The sequence below is a fragment of the Haliotis cracherodii genome, unplaced genomic scaffold (assembly GCF_022045235.1).
Source record: "Haliotis cracherodii isolate W230 unplaced genomic scaffold, xgHalCrac1.p SCAF_1, whole genome shotgun sequence".
Lineage (NCBI taxonomy): Eukaryota > Metazoa > Mollusca > Gastropoda > Lepetellida > Haliotidae > Haliotis > Haliotis cracherodii.
The window spans coordinates 56178907-56201461 of record NW_027266264.1 but is presented as its reverse complement, the minus strand read 5'-3'; the positions used below and the strand labels follow the sequence as shown (position 1 = coordinate 56201461).

The 22555-nt window shown below is 36.3% G+C and overlaps 1 protein-coding gene across 4 annotated transcripts in view; it reads left to right on the top strand.

Moving 5' to 3' along the window:
- Positions 1 to 22555, top strand: part of LOC139479611 (kin of IRRE-like protein 2) — a 267166-nt gene that overhangs the window by 28480 nt on the left and 216131 nt on the right. For all 4 annotated transcript variants that reach the window (XM_071262459.1, XM_071262473.1, XM_071262466.1 and 1 more), the window contains exon 2: positions 21396 to 21835. In XM_071262459.1, the coding sequence (XP_071118560.1) occupies positions 21739 to 21835 (97 nt within the window). In that variant the 5' untranslated portion in view covers positions 21396 to 21738. The remainder of the gene's footprint in view (positions 1 to 21395; positions 21836 to 22555) is intronic.

Genomic DNA, 22555 nt, shown 5'->3' with positions numbered 1-22555 from the left:
AAGTCACATAGTTCAATTTTTTCAATTTCTGATGAAAAGGTTTACCTGAAGATATGAGCTCATTAGTTATCTTATATGCATCTTATGTCACAGACAATTTCTGTGAAACAGCATGTGATCTCTGCTTATATCAATCATATTTCTGTGCAAGGATTTGCAATATAAAACAAACACTATATGTTTTATTTAATCTCTTCCTGTAAAAATAAATAGGGTACACATATATAGGCACATGGATATGAGTCATTAATATGTATTTTTTTTTTATGCAAAGGCTATTAATATTTTCTTTCAAATAATATGTTCATCTAAGATCAAAATTTTCCTTATTACTGGTATATATATTCTCAGTGATTGTTATATGAAAAACACTGTAGCAAGAACAGTAGTTCTTCTTGGTTCTTGAGTAGAATTCATGAAAAAACCCACCCAAGTACATATTTTCACATATTCAATGTGATGTCCATCGTAGCACATTGCTGTTTTAAATATTCAATGCATTGTCCATTGAAACCCATAGCTGTTTCACATATTCAATGCAGCATCCATCATAACACATTGCTGTTTCACATATTCAATGCAGCATCCATCATAACACATTGCTGTTTCACATATTCAATGCAATATCAGTCGTTACACATTGCTGTTCACATTTTCAATGCAATGTCAGTCGTTACACATTGCTGTTTCACATATTCAATGCAGCATCCATCATAACACATTGCTGTTTCACATATTCAATGCAATGTCAGTTGTTACACATTGCTGTTCACATATTCAATACAATGTCAGTCGTTACACATTGCTGTTTCACATATTTAATGCAGCATCCATCATAACGCATTGCTGTTTCACATATTCAATGTCATGTCCATCATAACACATTGTTGTTTCACATGTTCAATACAATGTCAGTCATTACACATTGCTGTTTCACATATTTAATGCAGCATCCATCATAACACATTGCTGTTTCACTTATTCAATGTCATGTCCATTGTAACACATAGCTAGCTGTTTCACATATTCAATTGTCATCATAACACATTGCTGTTTCACATATTCAATGCAATGTCAGTTGTAACACATTGCATTTACACACTGTTCTGATAAAGAGATAAAATGAGTCTTGATTCAGAAATGTGCACGTAGTTATGTCCTTCTGTGCTTCAGATCCAACGAACACTTGTTTTTATTTGCTTGAAAGTTGGACAAGCTTCCTGTCATATTTCCGTTCCTCTATCAATTATCACAGCCACATGAAATAACGCAGAGAGCAACTAAATATTGACAGAATCGCAAATACTTTTCATATGCCAATAAATGTAATGTTGTATTTCTTTTTTCAATTTACTGTACAAGAAGGAACAGAGTCATTGAGAAAGAGTCTTCATAAAACATAATCTATATTTTGGCATATATGTAGAATATTGGAGTTTTGTACTATTTAGAGGTGTGTACTAACCAGATGTCATGGAATATTTAAAGAATTTATATTTTTACTGTACCTGGTAGATTCATATACTGTTGTTGGACTATTTACTGTAGTGTTTTACGACCGAATGACATGTGCTTCTTTCAAACAATGTACAGTATTCTACTACAATCAGATGTCATGTGCTCTTTCTGGACTATTTACTGTAGTGTACTAACAAGGTGCCCTGTGCTGTTTTCAGACTGTTTACTATAGTGAACTAACAAGGTGTCATGTGCTGTTTTCAGACTATTTACTATAGTGTACTAACCAGGTGCCCTGTGCTGTTTTTGGACTATTTACTGTAGTGTACTAACCAGGTGTCATGTGCTGTTTTCAGACTGTTTACTGTAGTGTACTAACCAAGTGCCCTGTGCTGTTTTCAGACTATCTACAGTAGTGTACTAACCAGGTGCCCTGTGCTGTTTTTGGACTATTTACAGTAGTGTACTAACCAGGTGTCATGTGCTGTTTTCAGACTGTTTACTGTAGTGTACTAACCAGGTGTCATGTGCTGTTTTCAGACTGTTTACTGTAGTGTACTAACCAAGTGCCCTGTGCTGTTTTCAGACTATTTACAGTAGTGTACTAACCAGGTGTCATGTGCTGTTTTCAGACTGTTTACAGTAGTGTACTAACAAGGTGTCATGTGCTGTTTTCAGACTATTTACAGTAGTGTACTAACCAGGTGTCATGTGCTGTTTTTGGACTATTTACTATGGCGTACTAACCAGGTGTCATGTGTTGTTTTTGGACTATTTACTATGGCGTACTAACCAGGTGTCATGTGCTGTTTTTGGACTATTTACTATGGCGTACTAACAAGGTGTCATGTGCTGTTTTTGGACTATTTACTATAGTGTACTAACCAGGTGTCATGTGCTGTTTTTGGACTATTTACTATGGCGTACTAACAAGGTGTCATGTGCTGTTTTTGGACTATTTTCTATAGTGTACTAACCAGGTGCCCTGTGCTGTTTTTGGACTATATTTACTGTAGTGTACTAACAAGGTGTCATGTGCTGTTTTTGGACTATTTACTATAGTCTACTAACCAGGTGTCATGTTTTGGCGCTGCTTACTGTAGCATATTTTGCAACCCCTGTGGTCTGGTTCTTGTCAATGTCAAAGAAACTATTCCTAAAAAACAGCAACAACCAACACTAATGCATGTGATTGTGATCCATAGCCTTGTGTGGAGCTGTGTACCTTTTGTGAAACAGTGCAATTACATCTATCATTGAAGGTGCCTTGGATGAAAAAAAGTCAAATGAAATAATGAGAATGTTCAATAGTTTATTCTACATCCAATAAGCCTGCTCCAATGACCTTCCCCTGAACATGCATCCCTTGTTTCGGATGTTGTGGGATGACGGGCCGGGGACTCTAGACATTCGCTTGTCTTGGGTTGTGTGAATCCCATTTTCGGTGTGACCCGATTGGAAAGGGGCCTGTATGTATACTGTATGGAGTGTTGGTTTCATGGTAACATGTTCTGATACATATGAGCTTGAACTTACTGCAAGTATTGGTTGCAGTTGTAGCTTCGCATATGGTTCTAAAGGTATGCCTTTTCATGAACACCTGATGTAGTAAATGATATCCAGAGATCCATTCATTTTTCAAATCTATTTTGCAATTTGCATCCAAATGAATCTGTTGCTGATGATAATCGAGACTGATTGTTCCCTGGCATTGATGTCTAGTATTTAAATGTATTGTTGCATGGTGATTTTTTAATGTTATTTTCACTGTTTCTGTATTCGACGTAATAAGAGCTCCACTCTAATAAGCGCCCACAGGGATATTTGCTAATATATTGGCTCATGAACAATCCCAATTAGCACCCCTTCAGATTGATCAATGTACACACGACTTATTTATTCATCTATAATACAGTCGTGTATTATATGCACCCTTAATTATGGGCAATTAAATTCTGGAAAAATATATCTGACGTATATAAACATTTAAGGCTGTCAGCATAAACGACGAAATTTACGATCTTTCAACTGTTTTTTTTTCACCAAAATAATATTCTTATAAGTGTCCCCTATTTCAAATTTTGAGAGCACCCTAGATGCTTATTATGTCAAATACGGTAGTTAAAACAATGATATCAAACTATTTTCAGTGATGTCTTAACAATAGTACAATACAGTGATGATATATATGATTCTTCTATCGATTTCGTTGCACCAACTGTGGTTTAATACAACTTATTTTGTCATGGGTTATCAAGTGTCAAGTGTATATGAAACTTTGACAATGATAGAGCAATTACAGAAGATGAGAAACTAGTCGCACATCACAAGTCTGTATAGGTAAAGAGAATCTCATTTAAAACCTGCAAGCAAGAATTATAGCCAGGTTTGACTCAATTAATTTTCTGCTGAGCACAGAATACTCTGCCACCTTTTTTTCTGATAGATAAACCTACAATTCTTACCTCCACTCTGTCAGAAAAAAACATATGCAAAACAAACCTGTACAAGTTGATGTGGATAAAAAAGAAATGGGATATTTAGGTTCCTGATGATGTATTGACATAAAATGATCTCTGAAATTGATCTTTCACCTGAGAGTGCTGGGTAATAGAATCTGAGATGCCCAACCGTCAGATCTTTGATTACAGATGAGGTACGTGTTCATACAAGTTGGTGTCATGTATTCACAAAATGTAGACTACATAAAAGACAGCATATCATATCAGCCAAAATTGATTTCAGTTCAGTCCGTTCAAAACATCACACGAAAGACGACTTCCACGCCACTAAAGAAAAAAGATGAAAAACGATTGTTCATTTGATTTGTCAACTGTCAGAAGCAATTGCAGAGCGGCTTGGAGTCTGCTAAACCAAGATTAAATGAAAATCGTAAAAAATCGTACGAGTGCTATCGATTGGAACTGTCTCCACTGTTCAACCACTGTTTCTTATTTGTAATTATTTCCTATTACAGATGCAGGTGCCCAATGGAATCTTGTAACCCAATCTCCAAATCTGAGATGCTAAAAGTCAGAAGGGATTAGATTGGCATGATACACTTCTAAATAGCTACTACTGCAGCGCATCTGAAATGCACATGTGTTTGCAATCTCAGCATATCTCAGTAGTTCTGACAACCTCAAAAGAAATGAAATTGTGGAAATGATGGGTTCATTTTTGAAAACATCAGTTTTTTTAAAAAACAACCTGTTTTAATACAGCGTGTAGCAAGGGTATCTCCTTTGAAGATCTGAGAGGGCTCTTGACAAACAAATCCACATTAGACAGTTCTGTTGATGCTTCTGAATCTATTTATGAAACATGCTCATTTGAAAGATTCCAACCATACAGTAGCACAATTTTGCACCAATATTCTGAAATAAATGACTCGTTTTCGCAATTACAAAAATGTCTCCCGAATAACATATATTAAAATATGCACATATTTCTAAAATATTAGATTCAAGGTGGAAACACAATTAGCATGAAGGTGTATGAGTGGGTTTTAATGCCACTTTGAAGAGCATTTCAGTTATGTCATGACGTATTAGATTGATGTAGGAACATAGCTTAAGTGATGAAGTTCTTAGATGTTTTCCATTTGGCTGAAACCAACATCCATGGTTATGTTGCTGAAAAACATAGAAATATTATCAGGCTGAATCTAGGTTTCGTACTCAAAAACAAAGGTTTCTGGCACGCCTAAGAGACACAACTTTGCAGAGTGAAATTGCGGTGCCTTAGACAACTGGGCCACCTATGACCCCAAAAACCATTAGTGGAGGCAGAGATACCTATGTTCATTCCAGGATGTTCTGAATTAACTTGGTAACTAACAGTTGGAAAGAAAATGCTCTTCCTTCTTCCAGTTAAACATTTTGTTTTACCATATTTGGGGCACAGGTTGAAATGTATCTATTTCAGAAATTAGTCACAATAGTCAAGTCATCTTACTGACTAAGGTAAAACTAAAGTATTAAAACTTTACATGTGTGAATTTATTCATTCTACTTCAAATATATAAATCAATGCTTGAAGAAAATGGTATATGCCAATAAACTAAGATATCAAAAATGGAAATTACTTCTATTTCTGTCAAATGAAATCCAATGATTATCCCTAATTCCTGTGTCAATTCCTTGTCAAACATGGATCAAGGAATTTTGATGGTATGCATCTATGTTCCTATAATCTAGAATAGTTGCATAAAGTCCAATTGATACATCTATGTTCCAATGACCTGCCCATGTCCTCTAAAGACCAACTGAGACATCAATGTTCTTATGATATGCCCTTGTCCTATAAAGTCCAACTGATACATCTATGTTCCAATGACCTGCCCATGTCCTCTAAAGACCAACTGAGACATCAATGTTCTTATGATATGCCCTTGTCCTATAAAGTCCAACTGATACATCAATGTTCCTATGATCTGCCCTTGTCCTATAAAGTCCAATTGACACATCAATGTTCCTATGATCTGCCCTTGTCCTATAAAGACCAACCGATATAGTCTGTCTTACAGACCCTGATACATTTATATCAACTACAGCCCATGCAAGTCTATAATGTTTGGCAAGTCTAGATTACTGCAGTATCAGGGTCTGTACAAATCTGCTGAATTCACAAGCGAGCACAGAGCTTGTAATTATCAGTAAATCTCTAGCTGTCATTAGTGTTTAGTATTAGCATGTGGCGAGCCTCACCCCCCTCCACACCCCAAGACCCCACACTGAGACAAGACCTCCCGCTCTCGCCCTGCCACCTCACTAAAGAATCACTGGGCTCCCTTTTTATTAGATTTTTATTTTCTGTATGATATGTTCATTTCAGAGACTATATGTTAGTCTACAACCGATACATCAATGTTCCTATGATCTGCTCATGTCCTATAAAGTCCAACTTATACATATATGTGCCTATGATCTGCCCTTGTCCTATAAAGTCCAACTGATGCATCAATATTCCAAAGGTCTGTCCTTGTCCTATGAAGTCTACACCAAGAAATCAAGGTTCAATAATAATGTTATTATCACACTTAATAGGCAATTAATACATCTGTTGTCCTTGTTCTGTCTCCTAGCAGCCATGTCTGGCACTGGAACATATACAATAGATCTGGCATATGTCCTTGTAAACATCACACACCTGCACTGGTGCAACCCACGGGATATTTACCACAGATTCCTGTCCCAATCTGAACACTATTGCACTGGGAACAAGTGCACCTACCAGTTTCATCTGAAACTTGACTCCACAGAGGAAGAGTATCTCATTGAGCAAGTCATTCTGTGTACATGCGAAGACATGAGTGGTTGCTAGGTGATCAGTAGACTTGCACAAGTCTCTAAGGCAATAATTATTAATTCAAATCATAATTTCTAGATTATATAAATACAGTGATTCCTCGACATAGTTGTCCCTATAGGAGACTGGGGTCCTAACTTGTCTATTAGGATGATAGAATTACATCCATGGCCTTTCACTACAGCCTTGGAGCAAGGCTAGGTGATCAGTGACAGTATTCTAGTCATTGCAAGAAGTGTGTTTTGAAAGAAACACCAGAAGTAAACAAGCCTAAAAAGTGTTTTTATGACATTAACAATTTAGTTTTTATATGAACCAATACATAATATTGTACATCTCAGTATGTTTTGACCTCAAACCAAGTTCCTCCAGACAGTGATTTACGTTTGTCTATACTTCACAACAGGCAAACTGGATAAAGAAAATGAATTGTATGACAGCTGTTACATTTACAGATCATAATTGTTTCCATAAGAAAACAAATTATTTGAGCTTTTTGTACACCTAATTAGTACAAATAGCTTTAAGCTTGTTATCGTAAGTAAAGGGGTGAGCATGTGAAAATGATAACTATCTCTGGTAGAAAGTACGCTGGCATGCACCATGAATGTGCTGTACAAACCGTCAGTGACAAATGCTGATATGATGGCTGGTACTGATGTGGATAGGATGGTTTAGAGGCAGTGTCTACAAAGGGTACAGGGAATGGTATCTCGGCCTTGTTGGTATATATGTATGGTACTGCAGACCAAGGACACAATGAATGTTGAGCTTGCTCCCTAGGAAGTGAGTGAGTGAGTGGGTGGGTGGGTGGGTGAGTGAGTGAGTGAGTGAGTGAGTGAGTGAGTGAGTGAGTGAGTGAGTGAGTGGGTGAGTGAGTGAGTGGGTGGGTGGGTGGGTGAGTGAGTGAGTGAGTGAGTGAGTGAGTGAGTGAGTGAGTGAGTGAGTGAGTGCTCTCAAAGCTAGTTCTTCCAAAGTCTTGATGTGTAATACTAATGGCAAAGTGACCTTGACCATCATTCATAATGAATCCAACTTGTAGAGCAAGCCATATCAACCCACCTGATGTCATCGATGTAACAACACAATAACAAGAATATTATGTCCAGTGACACCAACTTTTCTCACAGATACTATGAACATCTGATCCCCATTTACCATAATTAAAGAATAATGGGGATAGTTTCTGCCCCAGAATCACCATTATATATTTTTGTACCACACTATTCTGAACTGAAAAATTTAAATATTGTCCAATTATTGCCAGACAGTAATCTGGATGAGTAAAAGATGGTTCAATGTAATACTCCAGTTCCAACTGAATATGGTTTTGGGGCTGCAGCTCCTACCCTTGGTGCAGATTGACAATGATAGAAGCTGACAGTGTAATTGGCTGGGTATGAAGTCAGCAGTAGGGGGGCCCATTTCCTTGCCTTATCATCTTGTATCCTCCAACTCCCACTGCTAAAACTAACTCCCGACATGCACCTCAGTCTTATCCGACATCACGAATCTTGTCACAAAGAACATGCAGCAAACCTCAGGTGTGTCATAACGTAATCAAACCATCCAGATCCTGATATTCCAAGTCTACCCACAGAACAGTGTTTTAAAAAAATAGCCTCATTAGCAAAAAATTTAACAAAAATGGATCCCAAGAAGCATCTATAATCATTCTGTATGGTCTTCTTTTAGCAATATGTTCTAAGTAATAGCACTTTAGAGAGCTGCAATGGTTACGCCAGTATCAGTCTGGAGCCAGTGTTGGCTATGGGAAGCACTATCCAACCCTGTTTGTTTCTACATGATAGGTGTGTTCGTGATGAACAGCGAAGTGTTACTGGCTAAAATTACTGCATCACAAGTTGGGTTCCTCCATGCACTGAAAATAATGGCAGGAGGTAGCTTGTATCTGTTTTGGGGTATATAAGTGTGTTTTCTTGTACAGTACTGCATGAAAATGGCTGTAACTTGTTCATGTGAAGAGAGGCTATGATCTGTACACATGTCTCACATTGATCTCCTCACCCATGTGCACATATGGAGGTGATCCCACACATGTTTGCCAGGCCAGGCCAATTCATTTTGTTGTTTTACTGATTTGGGGATAGCATATCATACAGAAGGCAATTGTGAAATTATTGTGAAATAAAAACATTGCAAGTAATTTGAGGCCTATGATTGGCTAACCAAGCAATTGTTTTTGCATTTTATGTTACCATAAACCGAAAAAATAGGCCATGCCTGTGAATGAACTGCTGTTTCCTGATTGGTTGATAATAGAATGTGCTGATTTCATATACAGTTGTAGTTGGGTATGCACAGGTGGCCCAGTTGTCTAAGGCACCGCGATTTGCTGTGCAGAATTGCGTCCCTTGGGCACGCCAGAAATCTATGATTGTGGGTTCGAATCCCAGTTCGCCCCGATTATGTTTCTAGGTTTGTCAGCACCATACCCATACTCATGGGTTTCACTGAACAGGTAAACATCAGAGACCTGCATCACTTCGGGCTTTACACCCACATTAAGCTGACACGCCGTGATATAGCTGGAATACTGTTAAAAGCGGCTTTAAACCCAACTCACTCACTCATATTGTTGGCTACAGTGTTTTGAAGTGTCAGTGATTAAATAAGTAGTCTGTACAGTTATCGTTACTGACTATATATTTCCAAGAAGTGACTTTTATGGCATTTAAAAATACAATATTCATGTTTTGAAAAAAAGGTTAAGGCAATCGTCAATAAAAAAGGATCTACTTACATGTATTTTCAATCAAACACCTCATATGTACTGGTACTTTTATGATTTTTTACTTTTGCAATATTTAGTAGATTAGTAGAACATGAACTATATTGAGGGTCTTGTTCCTCGAAGCAACTGCAACTCAAGAATAACTGTTACTCCCATACCTTAACATAAGTGGGGTTTAACATCACGTTCAAGATTATTGCACTTACATAACAACATGCATGTACGTGTGTGTGTTCCTGCTTGTACTAGTCTGGAATAATGCCAGTTTTATAGTGCTGGCACACTGAGATACCATACCGCAGTTTAACATGAATACTCCACTCAGACACAGTATACTGTCTCCGAGCCGACCAGTCCTTGTTTTAGCCCCTTAATGCCAAGCGCCAGACAGGGTAACAACAAGTACCATCTTTTGGTATGACACATCTAGGGATCGAACCCCTGACCTTTGGTTCTATCCATTAGACCAGGTGGCCCAGTCGTCTAAGTTGCCGCGACTCGCTGTGCAGAGTTGCGTCCCTTTGGCACGCCAGAAACCTATGATTGTGGGTTCGAATCCCGGTTCGCCCCGATTATGTTTCTAGGTTTGTCAGCACCATACCCATGCTCGTGGGTTTCACTGAAGTGGTAAACGTCTGAGACCTGCATCACTTCGGGCTTTCCTCCCACATTAAGCTGACACGCCGCGATATAACTGGAATACTGTTAAAAGTGGCGTTAAACCCAACTCACTCACTCACTCACTCATTAGACCACAGAGGCAGTCTTTATGACTTGAGCAGGGGATTTATACAGTACTTGAAGGAAAAAGGTAAACACTAGTCCGATCTATTATATGGATATAAAAGCAACAAAAACATTTCCATCATCATAAGAAATCATAAGAGCCCACTGTATGATTCCAGCTGTATCATAGGTCACCAAGCCACTGCCCTTCCACTCTAAGGGCAACTTTAATATACACTGTAGCTGTAACATAAAAATGATTTAAGGAATGAGGTTATTGTAATATTCATCCAAATGATCAGGGTACAAAAATATTGATAGAGATGCTATCAGCTGAAACTGAGTTGTCTACATCAACAGAGCATGGAGAGACATGGTTCAGATGGCACTGACCTGGAACTAAATCAGTCAAATGTGTTTCTGACTCTCATGGTTGAACTCTGTTGCAATTTGCATGTGACAGGGAAATGTACATGAATATTTCTACGGTGTTGATCTTATTGACATACGAGGCCTGACCAATTTCGGTTCTTGTTTCCTCCTAAATATTGCAAAAGTGAAAAGATTATGTTTTGAACATATGCTGTTTATAAACATTTAATCAGCCATTTATTTCAATTTCTTGAGGAATTTTCATTTCAATTTCTGAGAAACTTTTAAAATTTTAAAATTATTATTTCGTTGATTTCAATTTGGGGGGGATTTAACCTCAAATTTTATTTCCATCCATCATAACGATCAATATTACCCATGAGACAATATGAGATTGGCCCATCCTTAAAAACTGTTTCACATGGTTACCATCAGGCCGCGATATATACTATACCGTGGCATACTATACTGATGCAGACATACTAAATAAATTAAAAGAAATTTTATATATATGTTCAAAACTAACCAGAACTGCTTTGATATCTCTCTATCTTTATGAAGACCATGTTTTGAAATTTGCCAACAAAATTGTAAATGATTTGACACATGGTCTGAACCATTCCTTCACATTACTCCCTTCAGGATGCAGATTCCGGTTGCCAAAATTCAAAACCTAAAGGGCCCTCATAGCTTTTATTCCCAAACAAGTACCGTATTCGACGTAATAAGTGCCCACGGTGCTCTCAAAATTAGAAATAGAGGACTCTTATTAGAATAGTATTTTGGTGGAAAAAAAACAGAGTTGAAAGATAAATTTCGCGGTTTATGCTGACAGCCTGAAATGTTTACATACAACAGATATATTTTTCCATAATTAAGGGTGCATATAACACACAAGTGCATATAATACACGAATAAATAAGTCTTATGCACACTGATCAATCGGAAGGGGTCCTAATTGGGATTGTTCACTAGCCAATATATCGACAAATATCGCTGTGGGCGCTAATTAGAGTGGGGCGCTTATAACGTCGAATACGTTATTTGTTTTAGCCATGTTCACATCTTAAGTATTAGTTTTAAATCTTGTTTCTGTTAAACAACGCCAGTATTGGAAGTCATACACTTAATTACATCTGATTCATGTGTAGTGCTATTGTCATTGTATACTCATTCATGTCTTATTTGATTTCATTTTTATCCTGTATTTGTGTCTGTATTTATGTTTCATGTATCAATGAGCATATCTTAAATGTAAACAAAATTCGAAAATCATGTAAGGAAGTATAATCTTAGACTGCATCCCAAAAAACTACAATCTCCAAACTGTATCCAAAAGAACCCAAATCACCACACATCATCCTAAAGCACGAGTTCAATTTTACTTTAACCATTAATTTTCAATCAGCATCCCTCAACAACAACAAGTTGGAATGTTCGCATGGTACGTAAGAACTGAACATCTTGATATTATGTCGGAAACCTCACAAGGCCTGTTCCTGGACCCCTCATCTCCTGTATCTGAGCACAATCACAGACAGTATAAGACATACCAAACACTATCAGGTTCTACCCTTCTTCCTAGTGCTCAGGTAGCCGGCTAGCCTCCATACATTATAATTAAGGCATTAGAGCATCAAAGAGGGACCACGGACAAAGATCTGGGAATGTCGGAAATTTGCCTGTTTAGATTTCCCATGAAGTAGATATCGGTTGCTCAGTATTTCAGACTTTTAACTAATTCGCTGTCTGTGATCTTGGAAAAATTAGTTTCGACAGCCAAAGGAAATGAGGATGAGGAAAAATTTCACTTAGAAATTTTGCCATTTTTCACTTGGCGGAAAATTAATAACATCTCACATATTTCGTTAGAAAAGAAATATGGGACAATAGTTTCCTTTTTCATATCCTGCTTAGATATTTGTCGCAGATCTGTCTTAATTGTTTTCATATTCTTTATGGAAACATATTTTCAACATGACTGTGTCAGTACTGAAGACCTATCCCCATGCCTACTTCAAATTTATGTTGAGCAATATTCCAGGAGCTCCAGCCTTTTGTGTCTACGTTTCACAACTTATGAGATACTATCAGGCTTGTTCTTTCCATGATGATATCAAAGAGTGTCTTACGACTCTTGCTCAAATGTTGTTTGACCTGGGTTACAGTATTTACCGCCTCAGTAAAACATTCAAAAGGCTTTATGGTAGGCATCTGGAGGACAAATTTGACTCATCAGTGACAAAAATGCTTCCAATTATTTTTACATGAACAGTTGACTTGCCTTTGCATGTGTTTGTAATGAGTGCCACTAGTGGGGCAGGATATGCTCACCTTTTCGTGAACAGAAGGTTTTCGTAAATCATCATTTGTTAATAGTGATTCATAAATGCATGATACAGTCGGAATCATACAATAGATTCTGCGTTTTGCAGAGATTTCTTATGATTATGGAAATGGCTTCTGTTGTTTCATTGACATACAATCAGACCAGTGTGTATCTATTTGCTTTAAGAACAGTATCACTCTCATGATGATACCAAGACCAAAAGTTATATTTTCAAAATTCATGTTTGATTATGGAAATAATCCGTACTTCAATAACTTATTTTACCATTCATGAAACAATGATGTCCTGTCAGCAATACTGTTCGTGTTAACAAGTCTTCTTCCTGGGCAGTTTTAATGCATTTAGTTGTAACTATGAATGACTCAGGTGAACGAAAATTATTTCATATACAATCAAGTACACACTGGTAGTCACAGGTAGACACAAGGTGTCATAGGTAGGCACAGGTAGTCACAGGTATATAGTCACATGTATTCATAGGTATGTTGTCACAAGTAGTCATTTGCAGGCATAGACACAGGAAGACACAGGTATTGTCACAGGTAGACACAGATAGTCACAGGTAGATACAGGTAATCACAGGTATAGTCACAGGTAGACACAGGTATGGTCACAGGTAGACACAGGTAGACATAGGTAATCACAGGTATAGTCACAGGTAGACACAGGTAGACACAGGTATGGTCACATGTAGTCACAGGCATAGACACACAGATAAACAAACATTGTTGCAATTCAGAGCTGTGAGTAATATCCTTGTTATATCATACAATCAGTTTAATTATGGAGAAATCCCAGAGTGATGGAGATTATAAACATTTACCAATCTGCTAAAACCAATACACAGCCAATTGTGGTACCCATAGTATCAAATGAGAGCTGCACTACGACAAACTACAAGGATAGAACAGAATTCCATAAACTTTGCATATTTAATTACTGGTTTCTATTGGTCATGAAACATATGACATTTTCTAAATAATGTAATCAACTGAGGATAATGGTTACCTGTAACGAGTGCTAATGGACATCTTGCATCACATATAACCCTTCTACATCTGTAACTTATGAGAAACATTAATGATAACAGCCAACATCAAACTAATTCCTTCAAACAAAAAAACAAAAAATTAATATCCATATTTAAAGATCATGTACACATAAATTTAATGTCACAGGGTCACTTACTTGCAAAATTGTAGGCAATTCAGTAAAAAAATTCTTGTTTCCCTTTTTATAACATAACTTTAAAAATTAACTTTTTGAAATGAGATACTATTGCCATTTAGTGTGCTGTTGTACAAGGCGATCTTATTTTAAACTCTTAGGTAATCATAACTCCCATACGTTAACATAGACGTACGATGGTCGTAGAGCTAAGGTTGTTTTGTATAATGGCACCTAGGAAATCATCTTAATTTTCTCGGCAGTTATGATAAATAATAAAATGAAATAATATAATTTACTAGTTTCATAGAAATATCATTTTCATATGACATATTGTTTCAGCATTAATGTCAAAACAGTGGTTAAAATAATATGAATGGATCACTGAAATATCAGCATGTAATTTTTAATATGACTGTCATTCAAAAAGACTACAATGAATGTTAACCTTTAAAAGAAAAGAAATTAAAGAAAAAATGTTGAATGCCAAGCAAGACTATATAGCTATGGAATGTCATAGAAGGATACGGTACAGACAGTCGGCTAAAGAAGGATATCTCCCTTGAGATATTCACAGTCACATTCAATGTATGTTGTATAACCGTTTGACAGAATGTAACACACTGTGTTCAGTGGTGTGAGCAGAGCGGTTCCCAATCACAGTTTCATCAACATATTGAAACTGTATATATGACCGGGTCATTATCACTGGCCAGTGCATTCATATCACGTTGCCACTTTGTAGAGCGTCATTTACACGGTTTGGTTGGCACCGCTCCAACCTGCAAGGTTTTCTCGCTGGTCACATGCTAGGCAGTAACATTTCCAGGCTTGTAACTCATGAAAACATTTCTGGTACTCTCCAGAATTCAATACCATTTTCCCCTTCACCAAATCATACAAGCCCACATATACCCTATATCTCTGATAATATTAATTCATCGCGGAGAGTACACTTGAAAAAAATGTAATAAAAATTCTGAATCTCTTTGATGTTAAAATCAAAAAGGTGAAAAATGATTTAAATATGTTTTTCTACACCCATTGTTCCTTAATGGAATTAACATTATTAATATTTAGCAGTGTAACTGTACCTGCTTTTGTTCTGAGTTTTCCCAAGTTGGGGTTAAATATGATTAAGTGCTGCTTCAAAAGGAAAAAAGACAACTTGGAACCTGGTATTCTTTGTTTATGGTGAAAGCTGGCCTATTTAGAGACCAATGAACGCTGCGGTGTTGTGTAATTATATTTGCATTGGAGACAGACAAAACTTGTTCTGAAAATTCTAAAAACAGTAACGAGGACATTTTCTAGTTAAAACGGTAAAATGTTGCCTTACGAGTCCTAAAAAATTGTATTCTAGCCCACTTTTACTTTTAATGTGATTTAGAAAACAGGAAGTTTGTATGTTTATCATTGGAAGAGGAATAACTTCTTCGCTGTTGATTGATATGGTCACAACAAAAAGGCAAAAAGAAACACACATTATTTAATTATTATGGAAGCCAAAAGCAAAGTATGCAACATTGAATAATGTCAATGTATCATGTGTCATCTTTCTGAACAACACCTACTATTGATGCTACGAAAAAAAACAACTTTATGTTTATTTATATGCCAAAAACTGATAGTTTTGTATGATGGATTTCCCAACTGGAAAATATAATAAAAAAATATTTTTGACCCAAACAAAAACAAAATGGTGATCCATTCCTGTTTGGTCATTACAGAGACTTTATTAATAGACCAGCACCCACAATGAAGCATGCTGTCTGAGTATTGAAATGCACATGTAAACATGTGAAATGCGCACATGCTCATTGAAGACTCGAATCAAGACGCCTTGTTTTTTTCGGAACAAGACTGATCGTGTGTGAGAATATGTTTAGATTGATATTATTACAGGATTGCCAAAGAAATTGAATCCAGTAAGACCATCAAAATAGACACAGACAATAATTGAATTATGGCCCATATATTGAATAATCTAGATACATATTTCTTGATCCTATTTCTTGTGAGATGGTATGGAACATGTGTCGTTCTTGACATATTACAAGACATATTGGTGTTCTGGTATGGGTGTTAGGGGGGAACAAAGGCTGATTGTAAAGTGTCATGCCAGAAAGATAATATGGGCAGATCTTACTTTTTATCACTTTATCTGACACAGCAGATAATCAGTTTGATACTATGATACTCTATGCTGATTATTCAGATATTGTATTCAAGTCAGCTGACTTGGTTGGTGATGAGACACTTGTAGCATTAGTGGAGGTTCTGGGATCTTGCATTATGCATTTAAAACATATTCTTGTTACAGCTTCCTTGATAATGATTGGATGGATATGTATTACATCATGTCATCAGACTAAAATTTGACTAAATCAGACTAAAAAGAAGCTATGGTATAGAATAGGCCCAGGGTACTTATTACAATAGAAAGGACATATAATACCCTGCATTACTGAGGATGACATTACAGCAGCCAGTGTGGGGAAAAAACTTTATTTAAAAACTTATGCACTGAGCTGCTACAAACAATTTCAAGTAAATAATAATAAAACTGATAGGAAACAGTGTATCCTTTACAGTAAGGTGCATCTTCCTGTGACAAGGGAGTTAACTGACTGTAAAAGTCCAGTTAATTTCCACCCTTGCCAAACTAGGCTGGAACTTTGGGGTTTCGATCGTAGTGCCACAAGTGACTATTACAAATTATGTCCCTTCTATGTACCTCCTATTGACCAATCAGATTCCACCTCTCATATCACTTGCATTTGCTTCAAACAAAATGGCGGTGCCCAATAAAGGTGATCAGATCAATAAGCAAGATCTATATTGTAATAAAATGGGTCCTTACTTTGCGAAGTTACTTGAATGAAAACATGAAATGATTTGGAAAACATCTGTTGATTGTACATATGCTTTGCAAATCTTGCAATCGACTGCAGTTTAGGAACTGGGTGTTGATTTCATTGAGTGATTTTGATTGGACTACGCATAGACTTATTAGTCCAGCCAAATTATAACTTGTTCGGCAAGGGTGGAAAGTGAACTTTCATAGCCAGCTAACTCCCTTGCCTTGTCACAGCTAGAGAGGCCATAGATCAGATGAGATGTTTGTTTCTTTGTTGTTTAATGCTGCAGCTATATGACGGCGATCCAAAACTAATTGAGACATCATGAGCATCATTCTACACAATTGGGATGCGATGACATGCATCAACCAAGTCAGCCAGTCTGACCACCTGTTGCCTCTTATGTCAGGGATGGGTTGCTGAAGGCCGATTGTCACCTGGATCTTCCCGGGTCTAGTTCACAGATGACTGGCGAAACCCACCAGCATGGGTATAGTGATGGACCAACACCAAACAATCCTCAGAAGATGTCTGTGTGTTATAATATACTGCTATCCTTTGATAGGGATATTGAGAAATTGAATCCTTCCTTATGGACGGACTATTGACATGCTTATGATATAGTCGAAATCATACTATTGAAGCTGCTTCATGCAGAGATTTCTAAAGGAAAGGGTTTTGTAACTTCTTTTTATTATTATTATTATCATCATCATCATCATCATCATCATCATCATCATCATCATCATCATCATCATTATTATTATCATTATTATTATTATTCAGTTTGTGTATCATATGAAATATAGAATATCCCTATCAAAACTTGACTAGTATATTCCACACACTATATTATAATGTAACTTGTAAAAATTGTAACCAAAGAACAAACTCTTTTCACCAAATAGATTCATTTGCCATATTTACATTTTAACACATTTCATCACTGTATTCAAAGGGTTTTTATTCAGTACATTCTTGATAGATCTGTCATGTTGCTTTTCATTATAGTCAGTGTTTAAAATACACATGATCATATTTCAACAACATTTCTTTGCTTTCTATCTGTCTCGGACTTATAATTGATCCAAATTTCAGTTATGGCCAGAAGTAGAAAATGTGGTTCAGAATACACCACTGATAAATTAACCCCAATAAATAACAGTGGTCTCGATATTTGAATGACAACAGTATGCATAAAACAGAACCACATCTGCTTTAGTGGTGATTGAATACTAAATATGCCCTATAGACCCTTCCAGAACACATGCAACCTTAACACTGCTTATCACATACAGTTACACAGTGTTATACACAGTGGCAATAAGATGGTTGCTAGGGGACAGTTTTTTGTTCATTATTGTCTGATGGTGATTGCCCATAAACTGATGGACATTTTACTATAGGTCTGATAACTCAATTTGTGACCAATTCCGGCCGAAATTAATGCTGAAGCATTATTTTGGTGATTCCTGCGATTCGGTGCCAACTATGTACTTGAAAGCCATAAATCCAAGATCAAGGAGTCCATCCACTGTACCTAGTTTTGGGGTGATTGATGAAATCTAGCATGTATGATTTTATCACACAAGTAACCCATAGCATCCAAAACATCATCCTACGTTTCACAAATGGGAATTCTGACTTATAGGAAACTCACTTGGTACATATATATCATCCAAATATTGTTTAAACATTCCAGTGTGTTCCTATTCAACTTATGGTAATCAAAATGAATTAAATCACTTGGAAAATTGGTTTGAAAATCAGATTTTGTCACTTCCTCGGAAAAAACATTTGAGAAAACTGTTTATCTACGCAACATAAATTCTATAATTTTATTACCAAACAGGAATGTTTTCTCAGCGATATTGTCACATTTCTTGCAAGGGAATGTTCGAGTAGTTTGGGGAGAAATAAAACTTGAGAAAAAGGAAAAAAAGTGTAAATTATGAAAACATTCATCAGTGTTTTGGCGTGCATGAAAGCAGGTGAAACCAAAGTGTACCTTTCTCGTCAACCAACAGTGTTCGTGTAGAAACTTATGTTGGAATAATTATATGGCTCTGTGATTTCAAAATGGTTTGGGTCATTATCTGGCTTGTGTAAGTTTTACTTACATTTACCAAACATTTACCAAACATGACTCACAGAAGCATATCACTCTCTAGTACTAGACTAAACATTGCTTATACTGGACAACCTTTCAACAACAGTCTCCAAACTGAGTACTTTCCATTCTGGAGTGATTTTATGAGCTGTTTTTTACCCTCTGTAAATGTGATTTTAGTTGGGAAACCGTGCACCATTTCAGGGTTACATAAACATTCTGTCAACAAAATCCTGTCTTCAATACCAGCTAAACACCAGCTTCTAACTAAAGTAAACACTGTCTTAACAGAGCACCTTTATATAAGCAAACCAAACATTGCATTTAAAAGAAGTTGGAGTTGAAGCTTCAAGCTAGGTTTGAAAATAATGGCAGCAAACATTGCAGTTTGAAATACTCATCAAAAAGCTTCAACGTCAATCTAAGAGTTACATTTTGTCACATCTGGCAAATACTGATCATCAATGACCCAACAAGAAGAACTATTTATGGAGAACAGTTTAAAACCATTCCCAGTAATAGAAAGTTCCTGCAAGATAATCCTATCACTAAATGAACAGGAAACGGTTCGTTTTGCAAAAGTAGAATAACACTTGAACCAAACTTGTCCATTTGTATGAGTAGGACATGCCTCCCCTTTTCACGAACACCCATTGTCTTCAGTGATCCATTTATATAATTTTGGCAGAAAATGGAGATTATTCACTGGTAATCATATTGTATATCATGAATAATATAGAGTCAACTTTATAAAACTATGACTTATGATAATAATCTTAAGCTTTGACAACAGTGACAAACCAAACTAGCAACAGCTCTACAATGATTTTGTCATAATGATCTAGAAATGGCGGTAAACATTATGTTCTAAACTGTAACTTGTATACCCTTGAGAAACAGATATATTTTTTAAAAGAAGTATTACTATTTCATGATGCCAAATGTAGAAATATGAATATCACTATGTTTTCCCACATCTGATGTCAACTAATCATTTAGCCACAATAATCAAAATACACTACTTTATATTCACGATAACACGATGACCCTTTCAAAACTTACCAATAAAAAAACAACACATTCAACAAAACTGTTAGCAACTCATTATTGTTTTCAATTGTATGCAATTGTTACTTCTTTAACTATGGCTTTACCATTGTTTTGTCTTCCGTTCCTAAATGAATGTTAATGCCAAAGTAGTATCTTATCTTATATTATCTTATATTTTCACATGCCTTCTTCAAAATGAAGCAGGGCGGTTGGGAGTAGCCTAGTGATTAAAGCAATTGCTTGTTACACCAAAGTCCTAGGTTCACTCCCCACATAGGTACATGATATTGATATTGCTGGAATCTTGCTACAAGGTGTAAAACAATATTCACTGAACGAAGTTTTGAAACTTGTTTTTATAACTATCTCTTCACTTGTTGTTTGGTGTGCTATAACATGTTGATGCTTATCAGATGATATAACAATTTCTCATCACTGCAGAAAGTTAGAAAGTCTGCATTCCCAGAGAAAATTAATCTGTCTTCAAACTCTTTAGGCTTTCATCTGCTAAATGATAATTTACATCTGTCATGAGTTTTTGAAATATGTTTCATTTTCTATGCTTCTTGAATTATAATCAAAGACTTGAATACAAAGAACAAAATTAATTTGCCATCATTATGCAAAAGAATATAAAGATGCTGTACAAATTAAATAACTCTTATGGCCAATATGAGCCATGTATTAATTTTTTAAAAGTGCTATGTTTCAAACTGTTTTATACTGAAAATGAACACAAGATTAATTGCCAGAAACAAGCAAAGATATTGAACAAAAATACCTCATGAACAAAATGACTCCGAAACATGTGATGAATTCTAAAAATGTGTTGCACCACTCAATCTGTTCTACACTGAAAATAAACACAAGACCTATTGCCATAGTTACAGATTCTACAACAAGTTTCACATATTTCATCACCATAGCTTATTGTATGTAACATGTGAACTATTTTTCCAACACTTATCACACTACCATCGTGGCTTTGCTGGAGTACGTCCAACAAACACCATATTAACTCTTTGCTTGTCCACTTCCAAGCAGGTGGTTTGTGTAAAGATAAAACCCTTACTAACAAGGAACTGCAGCCCATTCTATGCTACAAAACAACATTTCTACCTGCTCATCTAAACAATATACATTGCTGAATAACCATACCCTCTAATTTTCTCTTGCAAAAAGTATGAGGTATTTATAGTGGGAAGCTTTCATCTAACTGTCAGTTTCTCTGTGCAGGTTCTGTGAAAAACAGACCAGTGGTATTCTACACAAGGGTGAATCTATGGATGAGCTGGACCAAGGGATACTGCAGAGTCAAGCGCTGTAATTAGTGATGTCAAGGGAGGAGTGAATTGTACACGAGGAAAGAGCGATACTTGGCAGAAGCACGTACTACCTCCAGTGCGGGAAAATCCACGAACATCGACACAAACTTTTGGATACAATGTCTGTGAACGACGACGGCTGAGGACACTGAACCGATATGCGTCGATTGCGACCACCAAATTGGGTGTACCATCCTCTTGATGTAAGATACTTAACGGATAACTAGTGACGGTCCCGTGATGTGAACAAAGCTATGTGTGGGATTGCCTCATCAGATCCAATGTGGCCAATTCAGGGATTATGTGTGACGTTTTCGCTCCTGGGTTTGTTGTGGAGCACATGCCCATCAGGTAAGAATCATATTTATAATTATATCTCATACATGATGATGATGATGATGACAACGACGATGACGATGGCGATGACGATGATGATGATGATCTTCATCATCATCATCATCATCATCATCATCATCACATTTCCATATTAGATTATTTGATCAATGTACTCATGATACATATGCTGCTGATGGCTACATCTGTCAGCCTACTTACTGCCTGCAGTGTTAGATCAAGCTATAATCATGACACAGCATGTAATTTCTTTATTTCTGTATCAACGGAAACAAGCAGATTAATAAGTTTATGTGTGCATAATCAATTCTCATGTGTTCATTTCTTGTAATGTGCTTCCGGAGATCGTGCGAGTTCTGTTTTAGGAGATGATGAGCTAATTGCTTCATTTCATCATAATTGACATACACATTAAAAATACTGTTAGTGCTTTTTAGATATTCTATATATTATGTTTTGATAAATTAATGCTACTTTGTAGAAGACTATATTTGAGATTGTAATTGAGTTCAGAAGTAATATGTTTTTTAGCCCCTCATCACAATATTCATGACTTTTGGTACCAATAATCTCTATATTTAGACTAATTTCAAAGAGGCGATATAAACTAAATGTGTTTGAGGTCAATAATAAAGTAATAACAATCATCTTAAAATGCTTATGTTAATATTTTAATTAAAGATATTGCCTTTTCAATGATTCTAATTTGCATCTGAA